Source organism: Sturnira hondurensis, unplaced genomic scaffold (assembly GCF_014824575.4).
Source record: "Sturnira hondurensis isolate 20B ecotype Veracruz unplaced genomic scaffold, ASM1482457v3 Scaffold0018097, whole genome shotgun sequence".
NCBI classification, from domain to species: domain Eukaryota; kingdom Metazoa; phylum Chordata; class Mammalia; order Chiroptera; family Phyllostomidae; genus Sturnira; species Sturnira hondurensis.
The window spans coordinates 448,368-471,373 of NW_028090728.1; the positions used below are offsets into that span (position 1 = coordinate 448,368).

A 23,006-nucleotide genomic window follows, 5' to 3' on the forward strand; every position below is an offset into this window, starting at 1 on the left:
TCTAAAAGTAGACAGGACTTCTAAGATTGATAAATCCTTACCCTGGTTTCATCCAGATTAAAATTAAACAGTTGAGGCAGGTTAAGATTTAAAGAAAGTTAGCCATTAAAAAGAAAAAAAAAAGCCATACTATCATTTATTGAATGTATATCATATGATCAGCACAAGTTCACCATGAAAAACTGAAGTTCTAATTCAGATACATGTCTTTGTTTGATCTATTACCTCACCTTCTCTGCCTCACAATAAAAGCAAAGTTCTCGTAGTAAATTTCACATTTTTAATCTCATTTAACTAAAATAGGAAAACCTACAAGTTATATGATAATTCTAGTACTTACTTATGATGTGACCAATTATGTTTAACTTTTACTTCCTTCCACTGACATGTACTACCTAATTTAGATGTAAATATAAACATTAATGTTTCATATTAATATATTATCTAGTTTCTATATTATACACATTAATAATATATTAGTATGTTTCATTTCTATATTAATATAAATTCCAGGTAGAAACAACAGTTTGAATATAACCTAATCCAATGATGTAAACTTATTATACAAAATTAAATGTATCTAAATTATGTTCTGGAAACAAGATTTTACCCTCTAATGGTGCTGACACAGGAGACTCCCTCATTGGCAATCCTTGTTTTATATTTCCTTCCACTGATTCATAGCTTCTTTTTAAACTGATTTCATGAACTGTTCTTGGACTCCTTGTCCCTTCTCGGACATTTTTAATATCTGTAGAATACAGAAACAAGAATTGCTCAGACAGAGGTCAAAGCTATTGTACAGTAAGGAAGTTATTGTAATTTCATAGTCTATCTTATAAAAACAAGAATATAAAAATTTGTCTTAACCTACTAGTTTTAATGTATAATATAAATATGTGCAAATGATATTTATAAAAATGTCTTTGTTCATTCAAATATATATACTGAGTTCCAGCTTAAGCTAGGCTTACAGATAAGGTTAACTTTAAGTCCTTTGTTCATTAAACTTACCCAATAGTGACAGATACAGATAAATTAATAGGCAATTACTACAGAGTGTAATAAGTACTATGAAAAGAGAAGTAAAATGTGGGATGAGAATGCAGGAAGGGGAACCTAACATTTAAAGGTACTGATGAGGCCGCTAAAAGTAATATTTAAGCTTAGACCTGAATGACAGACAAATAAGAGTTGCTTAGGTCAAAGTAAAGGGAGGAAGAGGTGACACAGACCAAGGCAACAATGAACACAAAGATCCCAAGGCAAGACAGAGTATGGCACATTAAAATAACTTAAACTTAGGAGTTAGGGGGTAGAAGGATCAAGCAAAAAGGAAAAAGGACTCATGGACATGGACCACAGTGTGGTGATCGTGGGGGAAAAGGGATATAAGGGGGATAAATGGCAGTGGAAAAATATATAATTAAAATTATATTTTAAAAATGCTTTAACTCAGTTAATGGCTCATGTGTACAGTGAATCTAGGAAAAAAGAATGGAGGGCGAGTAAATGCAAGGGCGCTAAGGGAAAAAGTAAAAAGGGCCCTGGCTGGTGTGGCTCAGTGGAGCAAGTGCTGGGCCTATGAACCAGAGTCGCCAGTTTCATTCCCAGTCAGGGCACATGCCTGGGTTGCAGGCCAAGTCCCCAGTAGGAGGCATGTGAGAAACAACTACACACTGATGTTTCTCTCCCTCTCTTTCTCCCTCCTTTCCCGTCTATAAATACATAAAATCTTAAAACAAACAAACAAACAAACAAACCTGGGAAGGGAACCATCTGAAGAGATAAGTAGGGAAGTAGATCATAGAGGGGTGATTAAGCCAAGGTAATGAGCTTACAATAACCCTAAAGGCAATGGAGAGCCAAGCAAGTGACATGACATAGGGTTCTGACTATGGATTAATGCTGCAGGCAGGGAGATCAGTTAGTCAGCTACTGAGCTTTCTAGATGAAAGATGGTGGTAACACTGGAATAAACAAAAATGGAAGGATTCCCAGGACTTTAGGAAAGAGAACAGAAACAACTTAAGTGACTGACTGTATGTGAAAAGCTTTAGAAGTCAAAGATGACATTGGGACTTCTGGCTTAGACAATGTACATTAAGTTCTTTCACCAGAAACAAAATGCAAACCAATATAAGACAGGATGTTAAAACTATAAAGGAGGAAGGAAATAAGAAAGTTACCACATATTTTGCATCAGGCACTCTGTGCTCACACATTTTATTTCTTTGTATTTGAGGAGAAAGATAAAGCACAACTAATAATTATTCTGACCACAAAAACATTTGCAAATGAGAACTCAAATCCAGTTCATCACTTGGCTTTTATACCATAACTGAGTCATTCTTATGAAGTAATATTAATGGAGAAAAAGAGTATACCTAAAGAAATGTTTTCATATAGACATTACAATAGTTATACTTATGAAGATTTTAAATTCAATACTTTTTCTAGGATTAATCTATTACCTACTCCCTAAGGCTTAAAATAAGAATTTTTCTAAAATAAAAGTGGTTCTGTTAAACTTAACAAAGATTCTTTTCTTAGGCTAAATTGACAGACTGTAGTTCACATTAGATACCATTTACACTACACTATAAGGTTTACACTGTCACTTTTTATGGACTGCCTCACTTAGGTTTTCTCAAACATTTCAGGAGAAGGCATTATTATGAACCCTTTACAGAGAGGGAATCTGGGCTTAGAGAAGAGAAACTAACTTCCCTAAAGCAAGTATGTGGGGAAGCAGATGCAATGTTTCCAGTGTACAGACATAATACTTACTATCATAAGATAAAATGTGTCCACTTTTGCCTTCATAAATAACATGGCCTTTGGATGCAGCTTCTTCTCTGCCTTTCTCAGGACTGCTCTCTTCAATGGGTATTCTAGAAATGGGTCCCTTCACCAAAGCTTCGGCTGGTATGCCAGCCTGGGACAGAGCTGGGGTACCCTGACATCAAATCAAACATAAGCACCAGAGAAGTCACTCAAGTTCCATGGAAATGTGAGCCACCCAGAAAATTTAACCTACTGCACTAAGAGTCATATCAACCCATATCTTCAAAAGAGAGAAAATAAGCACATGGGAGGAAATCAGACATTAAGTTTTTTATGACATTAAATATAAAGAGATATTATATCTTTATCTTTGAACAATGATGCACAAAACCTCTTTAAAATATGAGTTGAATTAGCTTTCTTTCCCACTGGAAATTCAAACTTTCATGAAGGCACTTAACTGGTGAAAAAAATTATTTTAAGGCCTAAAACCATGTAAATATAATAAAACTTTTTCAAATTTTCTAATAAAAATAGTTTAATAAATTAAGCTGTAACTTTTAGAGTACCATAACTTTCTCTCATAATGTGATAAGAAGAAAGAGCAGTTCAATTACCAAACTGTCTGCTCGGTTAGATCTCTAGTTGTCAATCAGGGAAGGGGAGGAAAACCCAGAAGCTTCCATTTTGTAACGTGGATTCTGTTTAGACCATATCATCTGAATTTTCACCATCATTAAGTCCTTTTCTGGGTTGATCTTTCTACCTTTCTTTTAAGCAGTAAACACTTCCTTCAAGGAAAATCATTAATGAAACCTAATATGTAGAATAATTTGTACAAGTGAGCTGCCTGGGTTAAAATGAAAGTGGAAAGCCCAGACTTAACCCACTCACAGATTTAAAGTCCCCAAAATTCTAGACAGGACAATGTGAAATGACATGCTTACAGTGGGAATAAGGAGACCAATATATTTACTCTTATTTACCTACTTTGAAAGTACCCATGTACAACTGATTTGAAATTAAACTGATAAAGACTAGCCTCAGCTGATCTAGTTCATTTTGTCTTCTTAGGCAGTTTGGATACCAGAGCAAAAATGAAAAATAAAAATAATGCACACAGACCATTTATTTTTCTTTTGTATAAATTAAAATGTTGGCTTATTCTACAAACTAATTTCAGGGGAACATATACTATGGTCAAATGTGGAAGGACAGACCTGAAGAGTTAGTATGTAACTTTCTAGATCACTATACGCTATATACTATTAACCATATCTTAAGGAGGGAATACCAGGGGATCTGGTTAAAATGGAGATTCTGGGTCAACAGGTCTAAAGTGGGGACTGAAATTTCTGCATTATTTTAACAAGCTCCCAGGTAATGCTGATACTCTGGGGCACAAAGTATACACTTGGTCAGCAAGGTCTCAGAGCATGTTTTTCAAGTGGGCATGCAGCAGAATCCTAGAGAGCTGAATATCCAGATAGCTGGGTCCCAACCCCATGGGTGAGATTTCAGTACATCTGCAGTGGGACCTCATATGTCTAACAATTTCTCAGGGGACACTGATGCTACTGGTATAGGGACCACACTTTAACAACCACTGTCTTAGGAAAGAGAAACTACAAGGAAGAAGAATAGAACAGAAAACCTGTGACAGGTACAATTTGCAAAAGCACAGGACTCTGTTCATAATAATTTCCCAACACAAAATTTTCCTTTCCCAGATCTACATTAATAAAAAGGCTAAAGACTGTTTTACATGTCAAACTATAATTAACATCTGAGGAAAAGATCTTTTATTGCTCAAAATTAGCAATTTATTTAGCCTAAAAATTGGAAGAAGATTCTTGATTTTTAGCACATCGGTCAATGCAATCCACACTTCCTAGTTTAGCATTGATTCTAGCAAGGCAGCTCACATACTAAGATTGTGGACCTTCCTTTTCATAAGAGACAAAAGCAAGAGAACAATATTCTATAATAACTTTCTTTCAATTTCTATTTAAGCTAAGCATGTGGTAAGAGCTTTGCCAGGAAGACAGTGAAAGCTGCATCAATTAGAACTTGCTTCTTCTGCCAATTTTCAAATAATTGACTTTTCAAATGAACCAAGTGTAGATAATACAGCTTGTAGTCAAAATAATCACATTAATGTCTTTATGCAATTTATGGATCTGGGATTTATCACCACTAAAATCCAGTCTCATAACCCAGAACAATTAACAGATTAATCACAAAACTATAATACATAGCTGGAACAGCCAAAGCTCGAGATTTGACCTCCAGTGTTCATGGTATTTCAGAAATCACTACAACGAACCTGAGTGATTGAGCCCCGTAGGGATGGGATACTTTCCATGGAAATTTTGCTGGTTGGAGTTCCCCGAGTTATACTTCCTTCTTGAGTGCTTCCTGTGGTACCTGAATAAAAAGAAAACCATTTGCAGTTTACATCCCCTACCTCTGCACAGAAAACAACAACAACAACAAAAAATCAGTCCCTACTTGGGAAAGGGTTAAGAAGAGAAGGAAACAGCAGCACAAAGAAATACTTTTTGACTTACTGAGATCTACTTTTAAAATAGTACTGCAATTACTACAAAGGACTGCTGAAATACAGAACTTCAAAGTTCTTAAATAAATTTTACATGGAAAGAAACCATAAATCTAGAATCTAAAAGCTCTAACTTAAAAAAACCCACCATTAAAACATATCAATTACTTACTTTAATAAACTTATTGGGGACAAAAGTTTAATATTTCTGCCGAACAGCATATTTTTACCTCTGACCACTCCTTCATGTTGTGCCCTGACCAATAAACCCTCAGGTTGTGAATTTTGGCTTCGGGGAGAAAATTCTTCCTGCTTGATGTAGGGCACAGTAGCTATGAGGCAAAGAGAAAAATGAAGAGATCGAGCACTGAGTTACTGACTATAATGCTACAAATGCAGAAACACTCTGAGTTTTACTCACTGACCTGACTTGGCAGACTCCTGTTGCCGTGGCAGTCCAAGAGAGATAGAGCCCACTGAGGGCTTAGCTGTTTCTTGACTGTAGGAAGCCTGATTATGAGAAGTCAAGTAAGTGCCAGGTGTTCCCTAAAAATAATTTTAAAAGACTAAAATAACAATGCCTTTTCACAAGGTCAACTATAAATTATAAATTTAATGTTCACATTTCTGTTTATAAAAATTAATACCTCTGCTGACCAAAATTTAAAGTAAGTATTTATAAAGGAAGGAAATCCTTACACAGTCAGGTAATCTATGCTTATATGGTCAATTAATAAAGTGTCAACTAATATACAATTAATAAAATGGTCAATTTAAAAAATGTAGCCCTGGCTGGTGTAGCTCAGTGGATTGAGAGCGGGCCTGTGAACCACACGATTGCGGTTCAATTCCCAGTCAGGGCACATGCCTGGGTTGCAGGCCAGTTCCCAGCAGGGGACACACCAGAGGCAACCGTACATTGATATTTCTCTCCCTCTCTCCTTCCCTTCCCCTCTAAAGAGAAATAAATAAAATCTTTAAAAAAATAGAATAAAAAATGTCAATCACTCTACACTCCTATGGTCAATTAATCTGTGTTTACATAAGCAATTAATCTACGACAAAGGAGGTAGGAATATCCAATGGAGAAAAGACAGTCTCTCCATAAACTGGACAGACACTTGGGGAAAAAAAAAGCTGAACTGCTTTCTTACATTGCATTCAAAACTAAACTTAAAATGAATTAAAGACTTAAGTGTAAAACTGAAACTATAAAAGAAAGTAGAAAACCTAGGTAGTAAATTCTTTGATATCAGTCTTAGCAGTAATTTTTTGGATATGTCTCCTCAGACAAGGGCAACAAAAGCAAAAATGAACAAATGGGACTATGTCAAACCAAAAAGCTTACACAGCAAAGGAAACCATCAACAAAACATTAAAAAAGACAACCTATTCAATGGGAGAAGATATAGCTTTTGTATGTAATATGTAAAGAACTTCTATAATCTAGTTAAACAAAAAGACCCAATAAAACAGTCACTTCATAATCAGATGTACAAATAGCCAGTAAGTATATGAAAAACTGCTGAACCTCATTTTGCTGCCAAGAAAATACAAAATAAAAAAATAAAATATCATACCACAAAAATATCATACACCCATCAGACTGACTAAAATTTTAAAAAATAACTGACAAGAAATGAAGCAACCTGAAGTATCACACACTGCTGGTGGTAGGATAAAACTGTAGAACCACTCTGGGAAAATATAAAGTAAAATATATGTATACCCAGCAATTCCACTGTCAGAATTACACAAGAGAAATGAAAGCATGTTGTCTATAAAGAGCTGAGTACAAAAATATTCCTATCAGTTTTTATAGCCAAAAACTAGAACCGGTTCAGGTTTCCATCAACAAGGAAATGGATAAACAAACTGGTAAGTTCACACAATGGAGACGTACTCAGCAATAAATAGGAAGAAACCACTGGTTACACAAAAACCTAGATATATTCCTAAAACCACTATACTAAGTTAAAGACAGACAAAAAAGAGTATACACTATATAATTCAATTTATATGAAATTACAGAAAAGGCAAAACTAATCTACAACATCAGAAAGCAGAGCAGTGGTTGCTTCAGGCACTGGAAGAGGTCTGCTTAGAAAAGGGCATGAGAAAATTCTGATGTGATGCAAATGTTCTACTGGGTATAACCCGACAGAAGTGTGATCATTGGCTATGCAGAACAGTCAAAACTGATCAAACCATTAAGATCAGATGGTATTTAAAAAAGAAAATATATATAGTAGCCAAAGTCAGAATAAACTAGGGCCTAACAATCATAATTTAATATGCGGTTTTTATAATAACAAATATTCTTAATATATCAAATTTTCTAGTTACTTGAAAATATTCCATTTTCAATTACACTAAACTTTAGAGCACACAATTAAGCCAGATGGTATACCACACTCACTCAATCTAGGCATGTAACTCGCACAAACTTTCTCTGCATGGCATGGAGTGCAGTGATTACTGCATTTCTGGGCACTGTCCCTTCATATCTGTACAAAGATTTTTATTTACTAGGATTCTGACAAATTAGTATGAGAAGGAAGTATAATTTTTACCACAGCCATATTCATCAGGACAGCTATTGGGAAGAGAAGCCATTTTACCTGTGAGATGGAGCCTCCCAGTATAAAAGATGGTTTTTCTGAAGCTACTGTGGTTTTGGATGATGGGATGAGAGGAGGAGGCGGCCTAGTGGGTCGAGTTGTTGGAAGCCGAACCCCTTCAGGAAGATTAGTTATCACTTGATGTGGAGCAGGCTGGAGAGCTTTTAGAAGGAACAAAAGAAAGATTTAAAATAGTCAATTTCCTAGTCTGAAACATTTTATCTATCTTAGTCATTCGTAAATTTTTGAATCAAAAATTAAATTGTAAGTGCAAGATAAAGCGGAGGATGAACATTTCTATTTTAAACTTCCCTGACACTTGAATTAAACCTGTATACAAACATATTCAGGTCACTAATGGTATTTGTGAAGTGAAAATATTTAATTCCAATATTTAGCTCTGTCAAACCAGAGCTTTCGAAAAAGTTAATGTTCATTTCAAACTATTTCTGCTTAGCATATGTAAATAGCAATCTTTAATAGTGTATTTTACTACGTATAATGTGCTTCTATGTACAATATACACCTATGTTTTGTGTGCATTATACACAGGATTGTTATACCCATTAATATACCCATGGCATGTAATAATCATACCCATGTGTAATTTTTCCATAAAAAATTTAGGCAAAAAAGTACGTATTATACATGGCAAAATATGGTATTTTTTTCCTCTCTTTCCACCACTCTTTGGACCTTACAATGGAGGTGAGATAAAAGGGCACTCCTTAGGAATACTTGGTATCTACTGACATGACTGACAACCAATTATACATCCTCTTTGTATCTCACATAATTTGAGAAACAGTTACTGATTCTAGCTCACCTGGACTCTTGAATTTATGCAGTAAGTAGGGGGACAATGGAGATCTCAAGATTTTTAAAAAGTACTTGTACTCTTAAGAGAAAAGCCAGTCAATGTCACAATATACATGTTGTCAATATAAACTTCCCAGTGGGCCAGTGAATCTCAGCTGAATATAATTAATGATGGAATGCAGAGAAATAAGAAAGTTATAAAAAAAAAAAAAAAAAAACAAGGACAGTCCTGGAAGAGCCCTTAGTTCATGAGATTAAACAACCCACGCCACTTCTGCCAAGATGGAGGCGTAGGTGGAAACACTGTGCATTCTCCCACAACCAAGTTTGAATACAACAAAGGTTTAGTAAACAAAGACACAGTCAAAGAACAGAAAACTGAACTATACCGAAGTCCGACAACAACGAACCATTCAACCTGGACGGTAAGAGGGGTGGAGCCAGCAGCAGAGCAGGGTGGGGCAGGAAGAATCCTCCGACCCAGGCGACCCAGGCGCGCAGGCAGCAGGGGTAGCATCGTCAACCCAGTGAGGGTGTGGGGCAGGCTGAGCACAGTTGCACATTCGAGAGCACAGATAAACCCAGCAAAGGAGTGAGCAGTGAGACAGACCACATGGCCCCGGAGGCCGGAGGAGGCAAAGGGGACTGCCATCGATTTTCTTTGATTCCGCCCCCACATACAGCATCACAACCCAGCACCTGAGTTGCCCTGTCCTGGTGACCACCTAGGGCTCCGCTCCTCATACGTAACAGGCATGAACAGTCCAAAATATGGCTCAAGAAGAACTCAAAGCCCCGGAGCCGATAACTCTAAGTGAAAAAGAAATAGCGAACCTCTCAGACGCACAGTTCAAAATACTGGTGATAAGGATGCTCAGAGAATTGGTTGATTATAGTCACAAATTAGAGGAACATATGAAGGCTAAACTAATTGAAATGAATGGAAATGCACAGGAAACCAATAGTGATGGAAAGGAAACTGGGACTCAAATCAAGAGAGTGGACCAGAAGCAAGAACAAAACATCCAACCAGAAAAGAATGATGAAACAAGAATTCAAAAAAATGAGGAGAGGCCTAGGAACCTCCAGGACATCTTGAAATGTTCCAACATCTGAATTATAGGGGTACCAGAAGGGGGAAAGAAACAGCCACGAGTGAAAAACTTATTTGAACAAATAATAAAGGACAACTTCCCCAGTCTGGCAAAGGAGATAGACTTCCAGGAAATCCAGGAAGCTCAGAGAGTCCCAAAGAAGTTGGACCTAAGAAGGAACACACCAAGGCACATCATCATTATATTAGCCAAGATTAAAATGAAGGAGAGAATCCTAGAAGCAGCAAGAGATAACAGGACAGTCACCTACAAAGGAGCTCCCATCAGACTGTCAGCTGATTTCTCAAAAGAGACCTTACAGGCAAGAAGGGGCTGGAAAGAAGTATTCCAAGTCATGAAATCCAAAGACCTACAGCCAAGATTGCTCTGTCCAGCAAAGTTTTCATTTAGAATGGAAGGGCAGATAAAGTGCTTCTCAGATAAGGTCAAGTTCAAGGAGTTCATCATCACCAAGTCCTTATTATATGAAATGTTAAAGGGACTTATATAAGAAAAAGAAGATGAAAAATATGAACAGTGAAAGGACAGCAAACTCACAGTTACTAACAACCACACCTAAAACAAAAGCAAACCAAGAGGACAGCTAGATCAGGAGTGGAACCATAGAAATGAAGAACACATGGAGGGTTAGCAACAGGGGATTGGGAGGAGGAGAAGGGGGGAGAAGGTACAGAAAATAGCATAGACAGTAGGTAGAAAACAGATAGAGGGGAGGGCAAGAATAGTGGGGGAAATATAGAATCTAATGAACTTGAGACTCATGGTCATAAACTAAAGGGGGGCAATGGTGGGGGAGGGGGTGTGCAGGGTGGAGGAGAATGAAGGGGGGAATAGAACAACAACTATAATGGTATAATCAATAAAATATTTTTTTAAAAAGAATAAACAAAAATAAAAAAATAAACCACCCATGTCTAATATCTGTAGATGGCCAGCAGCCACTGCCCAAAGGAACAACATTTACCTGGTGGGACACTAGAGCAGGCTGCGCTCTTATCAGGCTGTGGCACAACTTTACTGTCTTCTCTCAAGGAAAGCCTACACAGTGATGCAGACCTTGCTGCAGTCCTGTACCTCCGTGCTTCCTGCTCTAGAGCACATCTGAACTCAGCATGAGGCATAGAGGCCACCAATTTTCCTATGAAAGTTAAAGTTATCAAAATAAGGGATAAACCCCAAATTAAAGAGTTAAGTGTGAAAGGACCAAACCCACACCATCCAGGGGCAGATCTAACTGTACACTGAGATCAAGGCCTAAAATTCCTCCACAGAGAGGTTAAGAAACCCTATAAATCTAAATTTCCTGTGTAGACAGCATCACTATAGCCTAGTAAAATCCTCAAAAACTCAATTATAATTTTCTCTTCAAAAGGAAAAATAAGTTATCTTTCCTCTGATTAGGAAAATCAAGTATTTTCAAATGCAATAAAGACCACACCGGGCAAACAACAGATTATCCAGCCATTCTACAAATTCAAGCCTGACTTGAATTAGAAGTCAGATCTCTGAGGATTCCGAATCTTATAATTAGCCTGCTGAAGCCCACTCCTTACTATGAAGAATAATAAATGTAATAAGAAATGGAAGAAGAAGCCTTTCAAAAGAAGTAGATCGAACTAATCCAAAAAACCTACCAAAGCTTATAAAACTATGAATTTTACTGCAATAATACTAATAAAAATTACTCTATGGAATTTATCTCCACATAAAAGTATAAGAAAACTTTAGACATTTAAAGGACACACATGTGAGTCATAGTAAGACATAATATATATATTACATGTAATATATAATTTTCCTTTTTAAAATGAAATTGACACATAATTTTTAGAAAATTAAAAAAACACAGAAAAGTGAAATCACCCAAACCACTTAGATTTGTGGCATATTAATGTCTGGCAGAACAAATTCCTGTTCATTTTATTATTCTTTTGCTTACCTAGTCTTATCTATTTATTCTTTCAGATAAATCTAAATTTAAAATCATTCTGAGTAGTTCCTCCACAAAGCATCACTGGAATTTTCACTGGACTTGCATTAAATTTATGAACACAGAAAACTTGACATTTTATAATAATGAGTTTTCTAATTAAAAAACCTATATATTTTCATGTAGATCTTACACATTTGTGTTAAAAATTATTTACCCATATCATATATTGTTGCTAGGAAAACTACCTTTTTCATATATGAGTTTATAGATATATAGGACAGAAAGATGCAGATATCTGTATAATAATTTTTTCTTAGAATCTTAACAAATGTTCCCTTCGGCTCTAATAACTTTTCAGTTTACTCTTATTAGGCTTTTTAGGTACGTAATCTTATCCTCTGAATAAAAAGTCTTCTACCTTCAAATAGCTAAACCTCTTCCTCGATCCTTTTTTTTTTTACTGTACTATAGAAAAAATTATAGAAATATCAGCTAACATTTAGTATGTACTATGTGCAGAGCACCATGTATTACATGAATTATGTCATTTAGCCCTCATGACTAATTAGATTATTTAACACCATTTTACAGGTGAAGGAACTGAGGCTTAATGAATCACACCTAACTGCCCAACTAAGGTCACACTACCAGGGATTTTTTAACAGCAATGTAATTCCTGATGCTGACCTCTAAAGCACAGTACATTAATGTCTCTCTGAAGGATTGGGTGTGGAATTTCAGATGCCTCTGGGACATCCATCAGGATAATGGTACTTTTCCTTCTTCAACATACTAAAACAATTAGTAAGTGTTCTACCACTGAAGATTTATGAAATAAACCAACTTCAAAATCACTTCCTCCTCTCTGGAGAATTTAACATGATACTGTATTATAAATTCGGTGTCTGATTGTTTTGCCATTCCCAATAGGTTTATAATTATGTGGAAAACTCCACTTTGCCACAGTAGTTGTTAAAAAAAAAGAAACAATCAAAATTTATATGGTTCTAAGTACAACTACTTAAATCATTATAAATTCAGAGCTAAAAAAATAAGCAACAAAAACAAAATAAACAAACTAGATTCAGTTGCCTAAAAGCATGAACCCTTATTTCAATTAGATTTGGTTAACCAGCTTTAGAAGTGCAATTCTAACTCTATCTCTACATTTGGAAATTTGAGTTCCTTCACTGTAGAAAAAAGGCTTCAAACTAAAGCAAGGTCAACTTGTGTAAATATTACTGGAAAGTAAAAACAATTCTTCCCTAAGATATTTTTTCAAGCTTCCTATAGATACAAAGGCTTTATGCCACTTAAAAGGGGCACATTTACAGTAATTATTTGTAGCACTGACATTAAGAGAAAATGATACAATCAAACAGATAGACAACAGGTGGTGCCTGTTACTTTTTATACAAGACCATGAAGGAAAAATCAAAACCACGGCCCTAATTTAGGTGAACTATACCAGACTGTTTATATAACCAGTGATGGTTTATACGTAAATCCACATTCTCTCTCTCTCTCTCTTTCTTTCTTTTTTTTTGGCTGCAAAAAGCTTTATTATTTCCATTTGGTCCAATGTATGGGAGACAGTTCCAGGGTTGTTAAAAGGGTGACTAGTGGTTTCAGTGAGAGGCTCAGGCAAAAGCCAGATTACCAGGGAAATGCAGAGGACCCCTCAAAAGCCTCTGGACTCCAAAGGCTTCCTATTCATGCTTTGCTTGAGAGTGAACCTTTCAAAAAGATACTTGCCCATCCCAGCCTGGGAAGCAGCCAGCCTCTGGGTGTTAGTAAGGTGGTCACTCATCTTCTTGATGAGCTTCACCTCTTCATCCAGGAAATGGTTCTTCAGGAAGTCACAGAGAAGAGGACCCATGCAGGCAGAGCCCAGGACACGAAGATGCAAAAGAGCCTGGTTCAGGTTCTTCTCTAAGGCCAAGGTGGTTCCCATGGCACCCTGAGTTTTACCCCTCTCATCTTGGACAGGCTTCAGTACGTCCCAGAAGAGAATGCAGTCACAGCGCTGGTCTTGCAGCTTTAAGAGATGCTCAACGCCCTCACGCTTCTCCTTGGCCAACTCTCAGAAGAAGTGGCCCATGCCATGCAGAGTCACATTGTCGCAGTTGAAATAGAAGCCCAGAAAGAGGTAGGTGTAGGAGGCCTGTAGATGCAGGTTGGCCAGGTGATTGATAGCAGCCTTCACTTCAGGGGAATAATTCTGACAGATGTGGGAGCTAATGGTTCTTTGGCAAGTTGGCTGGTCTTGGAGGCTGAGGATGGCTGAGGTGGTTCCATAGGTGGTGAGTACAAAAGAGGCTGGCAGACAGGTGGAAAGAAGGGGTGTTCCTAGGTCTGTTTCGTCCAAACCCTGCTGAAGAGACAGATCCCAGAACTGCGAAGGGTACTGCCTCACATTTTCACTATTTTTAACATCCTATAAACTACTCTGTGATGTTGCATTAACAATATTTGTGTCAAATATTCTATATAGATGCAATTTAACTGTTATGTTATATTATTTAGAAGATTATATTTTACAATGAACTCTGAGATAGCTATAAACTCAGGAAAGACTTCAGGCACCTGTTAAATAAATTATTGAATGAACATACTAGGTAGATTATTTAAAACAAAACTTAACCTTGGAATAAAATGTAATCAACTGTCCCAGTTTGTAGAGTAACTGTGAACCAAACTGGTGTCATATTAATACCTTGATGTCATATTAATAAAAAATATGAATAGAGGTTGGTTTTAAGACCACCACATTATGATTAAATATTAGGATACCACCAGAATCCAAACAACATGGATTAATGGTACTGACCACAGAGAAATGCAGTTCAGTTTGGAATCTCAGAATTTGGGGCTCTGACCTGTTTCAGTCTTTGCAGCTCCCAATATAACCCATTTTGTAAAACAGATCAAGAAAAAATTATTGAGGCCCTAAAATAACTATATTATTAACTGAATAATGTTAAACTTTAGCATAAGTTCCACAAATACCATTTGAATATCATTTTTTGTTTTAATTCTTCCTCACAAAACTTATTCTGAATCATTCATGTAAGAAACAGATCAACTCCCTGGCTGGGCAGCTCAGTTGGTTGGGGCGTCCCATACACCTAAAGGTAGCAGGCTCGATCCCTGGTCAAAATGCAGACAGGAGGCAACCAATCAATGTTTCTTTCTCACATCAATGTTTCTCTCTCAAATCAATAAACATATCCTCCTGTGAGGATTTAAAAAGAAAGAAATCGATCAACAAACTTTTTAATTACCCTGTAATTTATCATTCTCATAATGACATTTTCTCGTAACTGGAATGCTCTTAAGCACATCTGCTAAATCCATTTATATTCTGTGGTTCATTTAATTCGTTCCTTCAACATGTAATTACTGAGTATACATTATGTCAATTATTGAGTTAGGGATTAGGATTCTCTAAATGTAATATACTAAAACCCCAAAAGTTATCAATATCTCTACTTTTACTCAAGAAATATTCGTTCAGTACTTATTATATACCCAACTTTGGTGGATATTATCACTCTGGTTCTCATTTTTACTAGCATAAAGTTTATGTTTAAAACACTAACAATCTTCTATTTAAAACTCTTACATAAAAGGTTCAGTGTATCATTTATCTACTAACTCATTATTCACGTGCCTGGGGTGGGGAGTCAGCAGGATCAGTTAAATACCATAGTTCCTTTTTTACCCTTGAAACGAGTGGCATTCTACAGCTAATAGCTCTTGTCTATAAAAGGTACTGCAAAGAGTCTTCTAAATAACTGCAAAAAAAAAACCTAAGCCATAATCATAGAAGATTTTAATATCCTTATATTCTAAGAACATCGTAGCATATGGTCCATAAATTAATTACCAACCAGAACACATGTGCCATCTTCTAACTACACCAGAACTTATTAAAATTTAGAAATCATTCCCTTTCTTCTTTAAAATAAAAAAGTGTATCATGTACCAATGAAAAAAAGCATGCATAATTCAAATCTGTCACTTGAAATAACAAGTGATGTAAACAATGATAACAGTACCCTCATGGTATCTATTTCTAATATACGCACCTAACTAATATACTAATTAGTATGCACTATTATATATTACGTATAAAATAAGGCTGAGCCATGTGTTATAAAACAATACTGAATGTTCATTCTTTCTTACAGGTTGTAATATCAGCAAGGTAGGTAAGGTAAGTAAGTTGCACTTTATAAAGGAGAAAGCTAAAGCTCAGAAAGGTTCAGCGACTTGGCCGCACACTGGTAAACAAACGATGAGGAGAAGGTTAAGTCAGGGTCTGAATGGTTCCGCACAGTAAAAGTTGTCTCCCATCACATCAGAGAATTAGAATACCACCCTGTTCACAGTGATTTGCTTGGACGACAAGATAATTCATACTTTGAAAACTCAGACAAAAAGCATAAAGCATGTCTTTTATACAGTCTTCCAGCATAAAGATGAAATATCAGAATATTCAATAATACTAACATTACTTAACAATTTAACTGCAAACAATTTATCTGTTTGGAAAAAATACAATAAAGCAATTGATACGCTGATAAATTTGAAACACAAAGGACACTACCTTTGAGTATAGCTTTGTTTCCTTTCAGGTAAGTTCTTTGTGGTAATAGCTCTACCTACCTTCCCACTCTCTGTTTGGACTTTTGGAGGTGCCACATGGACCTGGAGAACTTCTACATTCCAAATCTATCTGTTCTTGCCTCTGCCGCTGTTCTTCCAGGAGTGCTGATTCATGCATTGCTTTAATGTGCCGCTGGTAGAGGGCATAGCCGCTCACTGGGGTTCCAATTGGTATATTACATGGGGTGCAGGAAACCTACAGGAAGGAAAAAATCTAAATATGCCATAACCAACATAATAATAATTACCATCTGTTGCAACTAATGCTTATTTCTGGAATATTACTGGTTGAATTGATTTTACCATTATTTAATCAAAGCAATTGTTAAGTATAATGTCTACTTCTAACTTATGATGAACAAATCCCTGGTGGCTCAGCCCTGAGTCCTTACTCCTCCCTGTGTCCTCTCAGCAGGTAATCATATCCACTTCTGTGGATTTAAAGGTTATCTATATGTTAATGACTCATAAATTCCTATTTCTAAGACATTTTTCTCCAAAGTCCACACTTATAAAAATTACCAAACAACTCCACTTTAGATACTTCAACACCTATATTCACAACTGAATTTTTCATTTTCTAAACTCAGTGCTTCTCATTTAGTGATCTCCATTTTAGAAAATAGAACCTCAGTAGCTTAGCCCAACACTGGCAGTCATCCTTGACTAATCTATTTCTTTACCCCCAAAACTAATTTATTAACATGTCAATTCTCCAGCTGGAAATTAAAAGTTAGTTCTTTAGACAGGCCATCCCTAATCATTCAATAGCATACTGGGTGGAGCAAAAGTAGGTTTACAGTTATGAATACAGTTGTGAAAGTTTATTCTTGTATTATTTATTAATTATATTATTTTCCATATGAAGAACTGTACACCCACCCTATTTATAACTCCCTCCCCATTTTCCTTCTTATTGTAGCCAGTTTACTTCATTCACAGTACATAGCACTTATGAGAAACTGCAATTATATGTTTGTTTTCTTTATTTTGTATCTCACACTTCATTAAAGACCCAAGCTGCTGTGTCTAATACTAATTAAACAGCCTCTTATACAGTCCATTATTTCATGGATACAGAATAGTCCTGAGAAGAATAGAGAGCTGGCCTCTTGTAGGGCTTGTTATCTAAAGACTTCCATGTTTTTTTCTGCTACTATAAGTAGAATTTTTTTTCTCTGAATGTAAACACACATAATTTTCTTGCTTCTCTGCTTTGGTTTATATGTAAAAGTGGCTTTTCCTCTTTTTGCTATAAAAAGCCAATGAACTATTCTGGTCTAACCAAAGTATTATTTCCTAAGTGAAATCTTCATTACATATCTCACTGAGACAAAAGGTCTCATTTTAACATTTATAATGATTTTTTCTATTACAATTGGTCTTATTATCAAGACCAATCTCTGCACTTTTTGAAGTTACAGACTGTGATATGTATGTATTCCAAACAGCATTAAAAATGTTGTCTTGAAATGGGCACTCAATAAATATCCACTAGAATAAATCAATGAATAAACAAATGTTTATCTTTTTTGTGAGGCTATCGTAAGCACAACTTAACTTTTCCCAATTATCAAGGAAAGAAACAAATTTGTATTCTCTGAAATAAAGCAGGAGCTAAAATATAATTAAGCAAAAAAACAATATCCAAGATTGGAATTCATTATTAAAAGATATTCAAGCTTGTAGACATTAAGGTATCTACACCTTAATGTAGACATTAAATAAAACTAGGATGGAAACTGTATACTGAAATTAGCCACAATCTATACATTTCATTCTAAATATTCAAAACCTAGTTACCTGTTTATTCTTCTACCATCATCAGGTGAAAAAAAAAAGCAACATGTTACTAATATTTATGGCTAGAGCATTGTATTTTTGTCCCCCCCTCCTTGGAAATAACCATGTCAATCAATCACCACAATAAATCTGTCTACCCAGCAGATACATAATAAACAAAATGGGGTATTATAAGTCTTAAAAAATTCTGCAATGTTGTAAATTAGCCTTGAGGACATTATGCTGAATGAAATAAACCAGTCATAAAAAGATATTGTATGATACTCTGGTTTCTCTTCAGATCGTATAAATCTTTCGCCTTTTACTAAAGATTTCCGTGGGGAGGAAAAAGATATTGTACGGTATCTAAAGTACCCAAATTCCTAAAACAGAAAATACTGCAGAATGGTGGTTACAGGGGCTGGATGAGGTGGAAAATGGGAGTTAATGGTTTAATGGGAATAGAATCTCAGTTTTACAAGATGAAAAAATTTTGGAGATCTGTTTCACAACAACAGGAATATAATTAACACTATTGAACTGTACACTTAAAAAGAGTTATGATTATAAATTTTAAAAACATTTTTTACATTTATTTTTACACAGAGAAGGAGGGGAGAAAGAGAGGTAGATAAACATCAGTGCAATAGAAAAACATAAATTGGCTGCTTCTCATAATGCACCCCATCCAGGAACGGAACCTGCAACCCGGGCATGTGCCCTGACAGGGGTCTCAACTCGGTGACCATTTGCTTTGTGTCCTCCCAACCAACTGAGCTGGTCAGGGCTAAGATGATAAATTTTTCTTTTTAAATCAAGTACTACCTAGCCCTTGCTGGTGTGGTTCAGTTGGTTAGGGCAACATCCCCTAAAAAGAAAGGCTGTGGGTAAAGTTCCCAGTCAGGGCACATGCCTAGGCTACAAGGTTTGGTCCCAGGCGGGGTGCATAGGAGAGGCAACGGATTGATGTTTGTCTTTCACATTGATGTTTCTCTACCCCTCCTTCTCCCTCCCTTCTCCTTTCTCTAAAATCAAAGAACATGTCCATGGATGAGGATAAAAAAATAAAAAGTCAAGTACACATTAAAGAACAGAAACAATGTCTTTAAAGGTCTTTGTTTTTCAACTTTACTTTTCTTACTCATACTGAAAACTTACCATTGGTGGGATAACAGCAGCTCGATGCTGAAGCTGTGGCAGATCCAGTGGATTTGGTTTCATTTGGGATGACACCAGTATAGATCCAGTGGGGTTTAGCATTGAAGGCTTTGAGTCCATAGGAAACATTCTATAATTGGCAATTACAAAAGGATAAGTTAACACAGTCTTATCTAAGACTTTAAATACAGGGTGGGGCTAAGGTAAGTTTAGAGTTATGGTTCCTGAAATACAGAGTTTATTCTTGCATTATTATTTATTTAGTATTGTATTATTTTCTATATAAACAACTATAAATCTGCTTATGCCCCACCATGGATACAATCACCATAATTTCTTCTAACTCAACATGTACACATACACATCACATGACCCTTGTAAGAGATTTGAATCTATAATGCTAAATTTACTGATAAAGAAACTTAATGTTGATTTATGGGTTGAAATTTATCTGAACTTAATTATCTGCATCTAACCAACAAAACAGTCTGAGCAAGTGCCATCATAACATGTTAGGTAATAATTTACCACTAACATAGGTTACAAACTAGTTACCTAGTTTATAAAAATGGTTTGTAAGGATTTCCAAAGGATCTAGGTTTTACCTAGATCCTTAAAAATGGTTTGTAAGAATCAGAATATTTTAAAAACATTTGAGTAGACCACCACCATTCTAAAACTGAGAATTTTACCTAGAATCCCATACACCTGGTTTCTTATGAAAAAACGGAACAAAATGGAGACATGAAACCAGCATAGCAGCTGCACTTCCAGACAGACAAGATTGTCCTCCGTGCACCACAGTATCTGCCATCTTATACTCCACTGCCATCATTCATTTTCAATATGTATACTTGAGCCTAGAACACCCCATATATGGAGAAGAAAAATCATACAATAGTACCATACATTAATGGGCTTGATTATATTTCCCAATGTCAATTATTGGGGGAAAGTACATTTTAAAAGCTATAAATTGGTAAGGAAATTAAAATGTATGAAGAAAATTTATATTTTATTTTATTTTTTAAAAGATTTTATTTATTTATCTTTAGAGGGGAAGGGAAGGAGAGAGGGAGAGAAATATCAATGTATGGTTGCCTCTCATGTGTCCCATGCTGGGAACTGGCCTGCAACCCAGTCATGTGCCTTGACTGGGAATCGAACCTCAATTGTCTGGTTTGCAGGCCTGTGCTCAATCCACTGAGCTACACCAGCCAGGGCGGAAAATTTCTATTTTATATAAAAATAAAGGGATTAAATACTCAGAAAACAAAGTGTTATTTTGAAAATTTGAAAATATAGACTTTAGAAATGTCGTTCAGAGACTACCATGTAGTTTCAAGGAATTTCTGAATTTCAAGATGACTATCATGTTCATCTCTTAGGACGCTCCCTCATTTAGATGAACTTATACCCTAATTTTTCCTCCATTTATAAATACAGTTACCAAAACCACCAGTGTAAAACATAGATATCTTTATTTTAGATGAGACGTTTCATTAAAGAATGCCTAACACTTCCAATAAAGATGGTGGCATAGGTAAATGAGGTACCCAAATACTCACACAACCGCATCAAAAGTATAACTAAACTACAGAACCACCATCATTCAGAACTGCATGAAATCTGGCTGAATGGAGATCCTACAACTAGAAATTTAAAAAAGAAGACACATGAGACAAGGAATAGGCTATTCCCACTCCCACATGTGTGGCAGTTTAAAACCAGGAGGGATATCTTGGTTGTGGAGGTCCCAGTCCCCTCTGAGGAGTGAGAGGTCCCAGCTCCACACCAGACTCCCCAGCCCACAATTCTAGGGCTGGGAGGAGAAGTCCCCATAACTTCTGGCTGTAAGAACCAGCAGGGATGGTGGCTGAGTGAGACAGAAGGCTGCTCCAAGTTTTAGGCAGTTCCTCTTAAAGGGCCCACGTGTGGATTTACATGGACCCACTGCCTCTGAGCACAGGAGCAGCAGTGTGAAAGAAACCAGAGACATACAAGGGGAACTAAATTTTCAGGTATCGGGCCGGAAGGTGGTTCGGGGAGGGTGGTTGGCGTACAGCAGCTTTTTGCCAAACCAAAGTGCTGGCAGAAGCCATTGTTCTTTTTCTGAGAACCTCCCCTCATTCAGAGCTAAGAGGTGGGTGCCATATTCCAGTCTCCATCAACCTGGTTCACACTATCCCTCCCTCCCCCGGTGATTCTCTGAGACCCCACCCCACCCAACTTGCAGGCCCATCCAACCCATTTCCAGTGGTGTTTCCATACAACAGGCATCTCTCTCTTTTTCTAAAATCCTCACCCAAGGATATGTTTATTCATTTTACAAAAGAAGAGAGAGGGGGAGAGAGGGAGAGAGAAACACATCAATCGCCTCCCAAGAAGGGACTGATAACACAACCGAGGTACACACCCTGACTGGACAGTGAACTGCAACCTTTTGGTGTAAAGGATGATGCTCCAACTGAGTCACCTGGCCACAACACACTGGCCTTTCTTCCCTCATGCTATGAAATTTTCCTAAAATTCCTCACATAAGCAGCACCTGGTCTCTGCTTGCCCCCAACCTCTTGCTAATCTGCCCCAGGCCCAGCACTAGCAACAGCCTACCTTGGTTCACAGTTTAGCCTTTCCTGGGCACCTCCAAGCCCAACACAAATAGCAGCCATCTTTGGACTGCTCTGTAGCTCATGCCAGGTGGCCCCCAAAAGGACACAGGCAGTAGCTGACTCCACACTTCCTGGGAGGCCCCATAGCTATCGCATGTGGTGAACAGCCTCAGACCACACCAGGTTACAACCCAACTACCTCCACAAGCAACACTCTTAAGGGGCAAACTCAGTGAGGAGCAAAACTCCACTGAAGCAAAACTCCACTGTCCAGCTCTATGGGATTGACTCCTGCACAGCAGCCTCTCCAACATAGTCGCAGCCAGTCCTCAAAGTTGGTATGGCTGGGGGTCAACCCCTCCCAATAACACCAACAAAAATCAAGGCTCAACTACAACAGGACAGTGCACCACACAGGGGTGCACCTGGAGTACATAGTGTGTGAGACTGGGGAGACTGTGTCACTGGGTCCTAAGGATACCTACTGCACAAGACCACTCTGGCAAGTCCAAGAGACATAGCAGCTCTACCTAATACATAGAAAGAAACTCATGGAAGCAGCCAAAATGCTGCTAAAAAAGAGTTAAAAGACAAAGAAAAAGGTCCTAAATGAAAGGAGAAACCTCCAGAAAAAGAACTGAATGAAATGAAGGCAAGACAACTATGAGATATAAAATTCAAAATAATGGTTATAAGAATGTCCAAGGAAGTTAGTGAAAACTTCCAAAAGCATAAAAAAAGACACAGAAACCATAATAGTGACCTGTGGTTTAGTTTGCAACTTTGACAGCTGAAATCCCGCTTTCTGCTATTATATGGAATGCATACAGCAAATAATGTAAACAAATATATAATCATTTTTTCTTTTTAAATTTATTGATTTTATAGCAAAAGAAGAAAGGGGGAGAGAAAGAGAAACATCAATTTGTTGTTCCACTTCTTCATGCA

The 23,006-nt window shown here is 36.8% G+C and overlaps 1 protein-coding gene, 1 non-coding gene and 1 pseudogene across 5 annotated transcripts in view; 1 reads left to right on the forward strand and 2 right to left on the reverse strand.

Moving 5' to 3' along the window:
- The window catches only part of NCOR1 (nuclear receptor corepressor 1), a 229,829-nt gene that overhangs the window by 46,517 nt on the left and 160,306 nt on the right, over nt 1-23,006 (reverse strand). For 3 of the 4 annotated variants that reach the window (XM_037068881.1, XM_037068884.1, XM_037068880.1), the window contains exons 21-28: nt 19,447-19,576; nt 16,507-16,702; nt 7,969-8,129; nt 5,773-5,893; nt 5,578-5,679; nt 5,114-5,214; nt 2,791-2,959; nt 611-751 (exon numbers count right to left, since the gene is read on the reverse strand). In XM_037068881.1, coding sequence (XP_036924776.1) covers nt 611-751; nt 2,791-2,959; nt 5,114-5,214; nt 5,578-5,679; nt 5,773-5,893; nt 7,969-8,129; nt 16,507-16,702; nt 19,447-19,576 — 1,121 coding nt within the window. The remainder of the gene's footprint in view (nt 1-610; nt 752-2,790; nt 2,960-5,113; nt 5,215-5,577; nt 5,680-5,772; nt 5,894-7,968; nt 8,130-16,506; nt 16,703-19,446; nt 19,577-23,006) is intronic. The other variant, XM_037068883.1, reaches the window with a different exon arrangement.
- On the reverse strand, nt 13,391-15,902 carry LOC119002744 (ferritin light chain-like; annotated as a pseudogene).
- Nucleotides 18,570-18,659, forward strand: LOC119002833 (U5 spliceosomal RNA). The gene has a single exon (XR_005069826.1). It is a non-coding gene; the product is annotated as a U5 spliceosomal RNA (small nuclear RNA).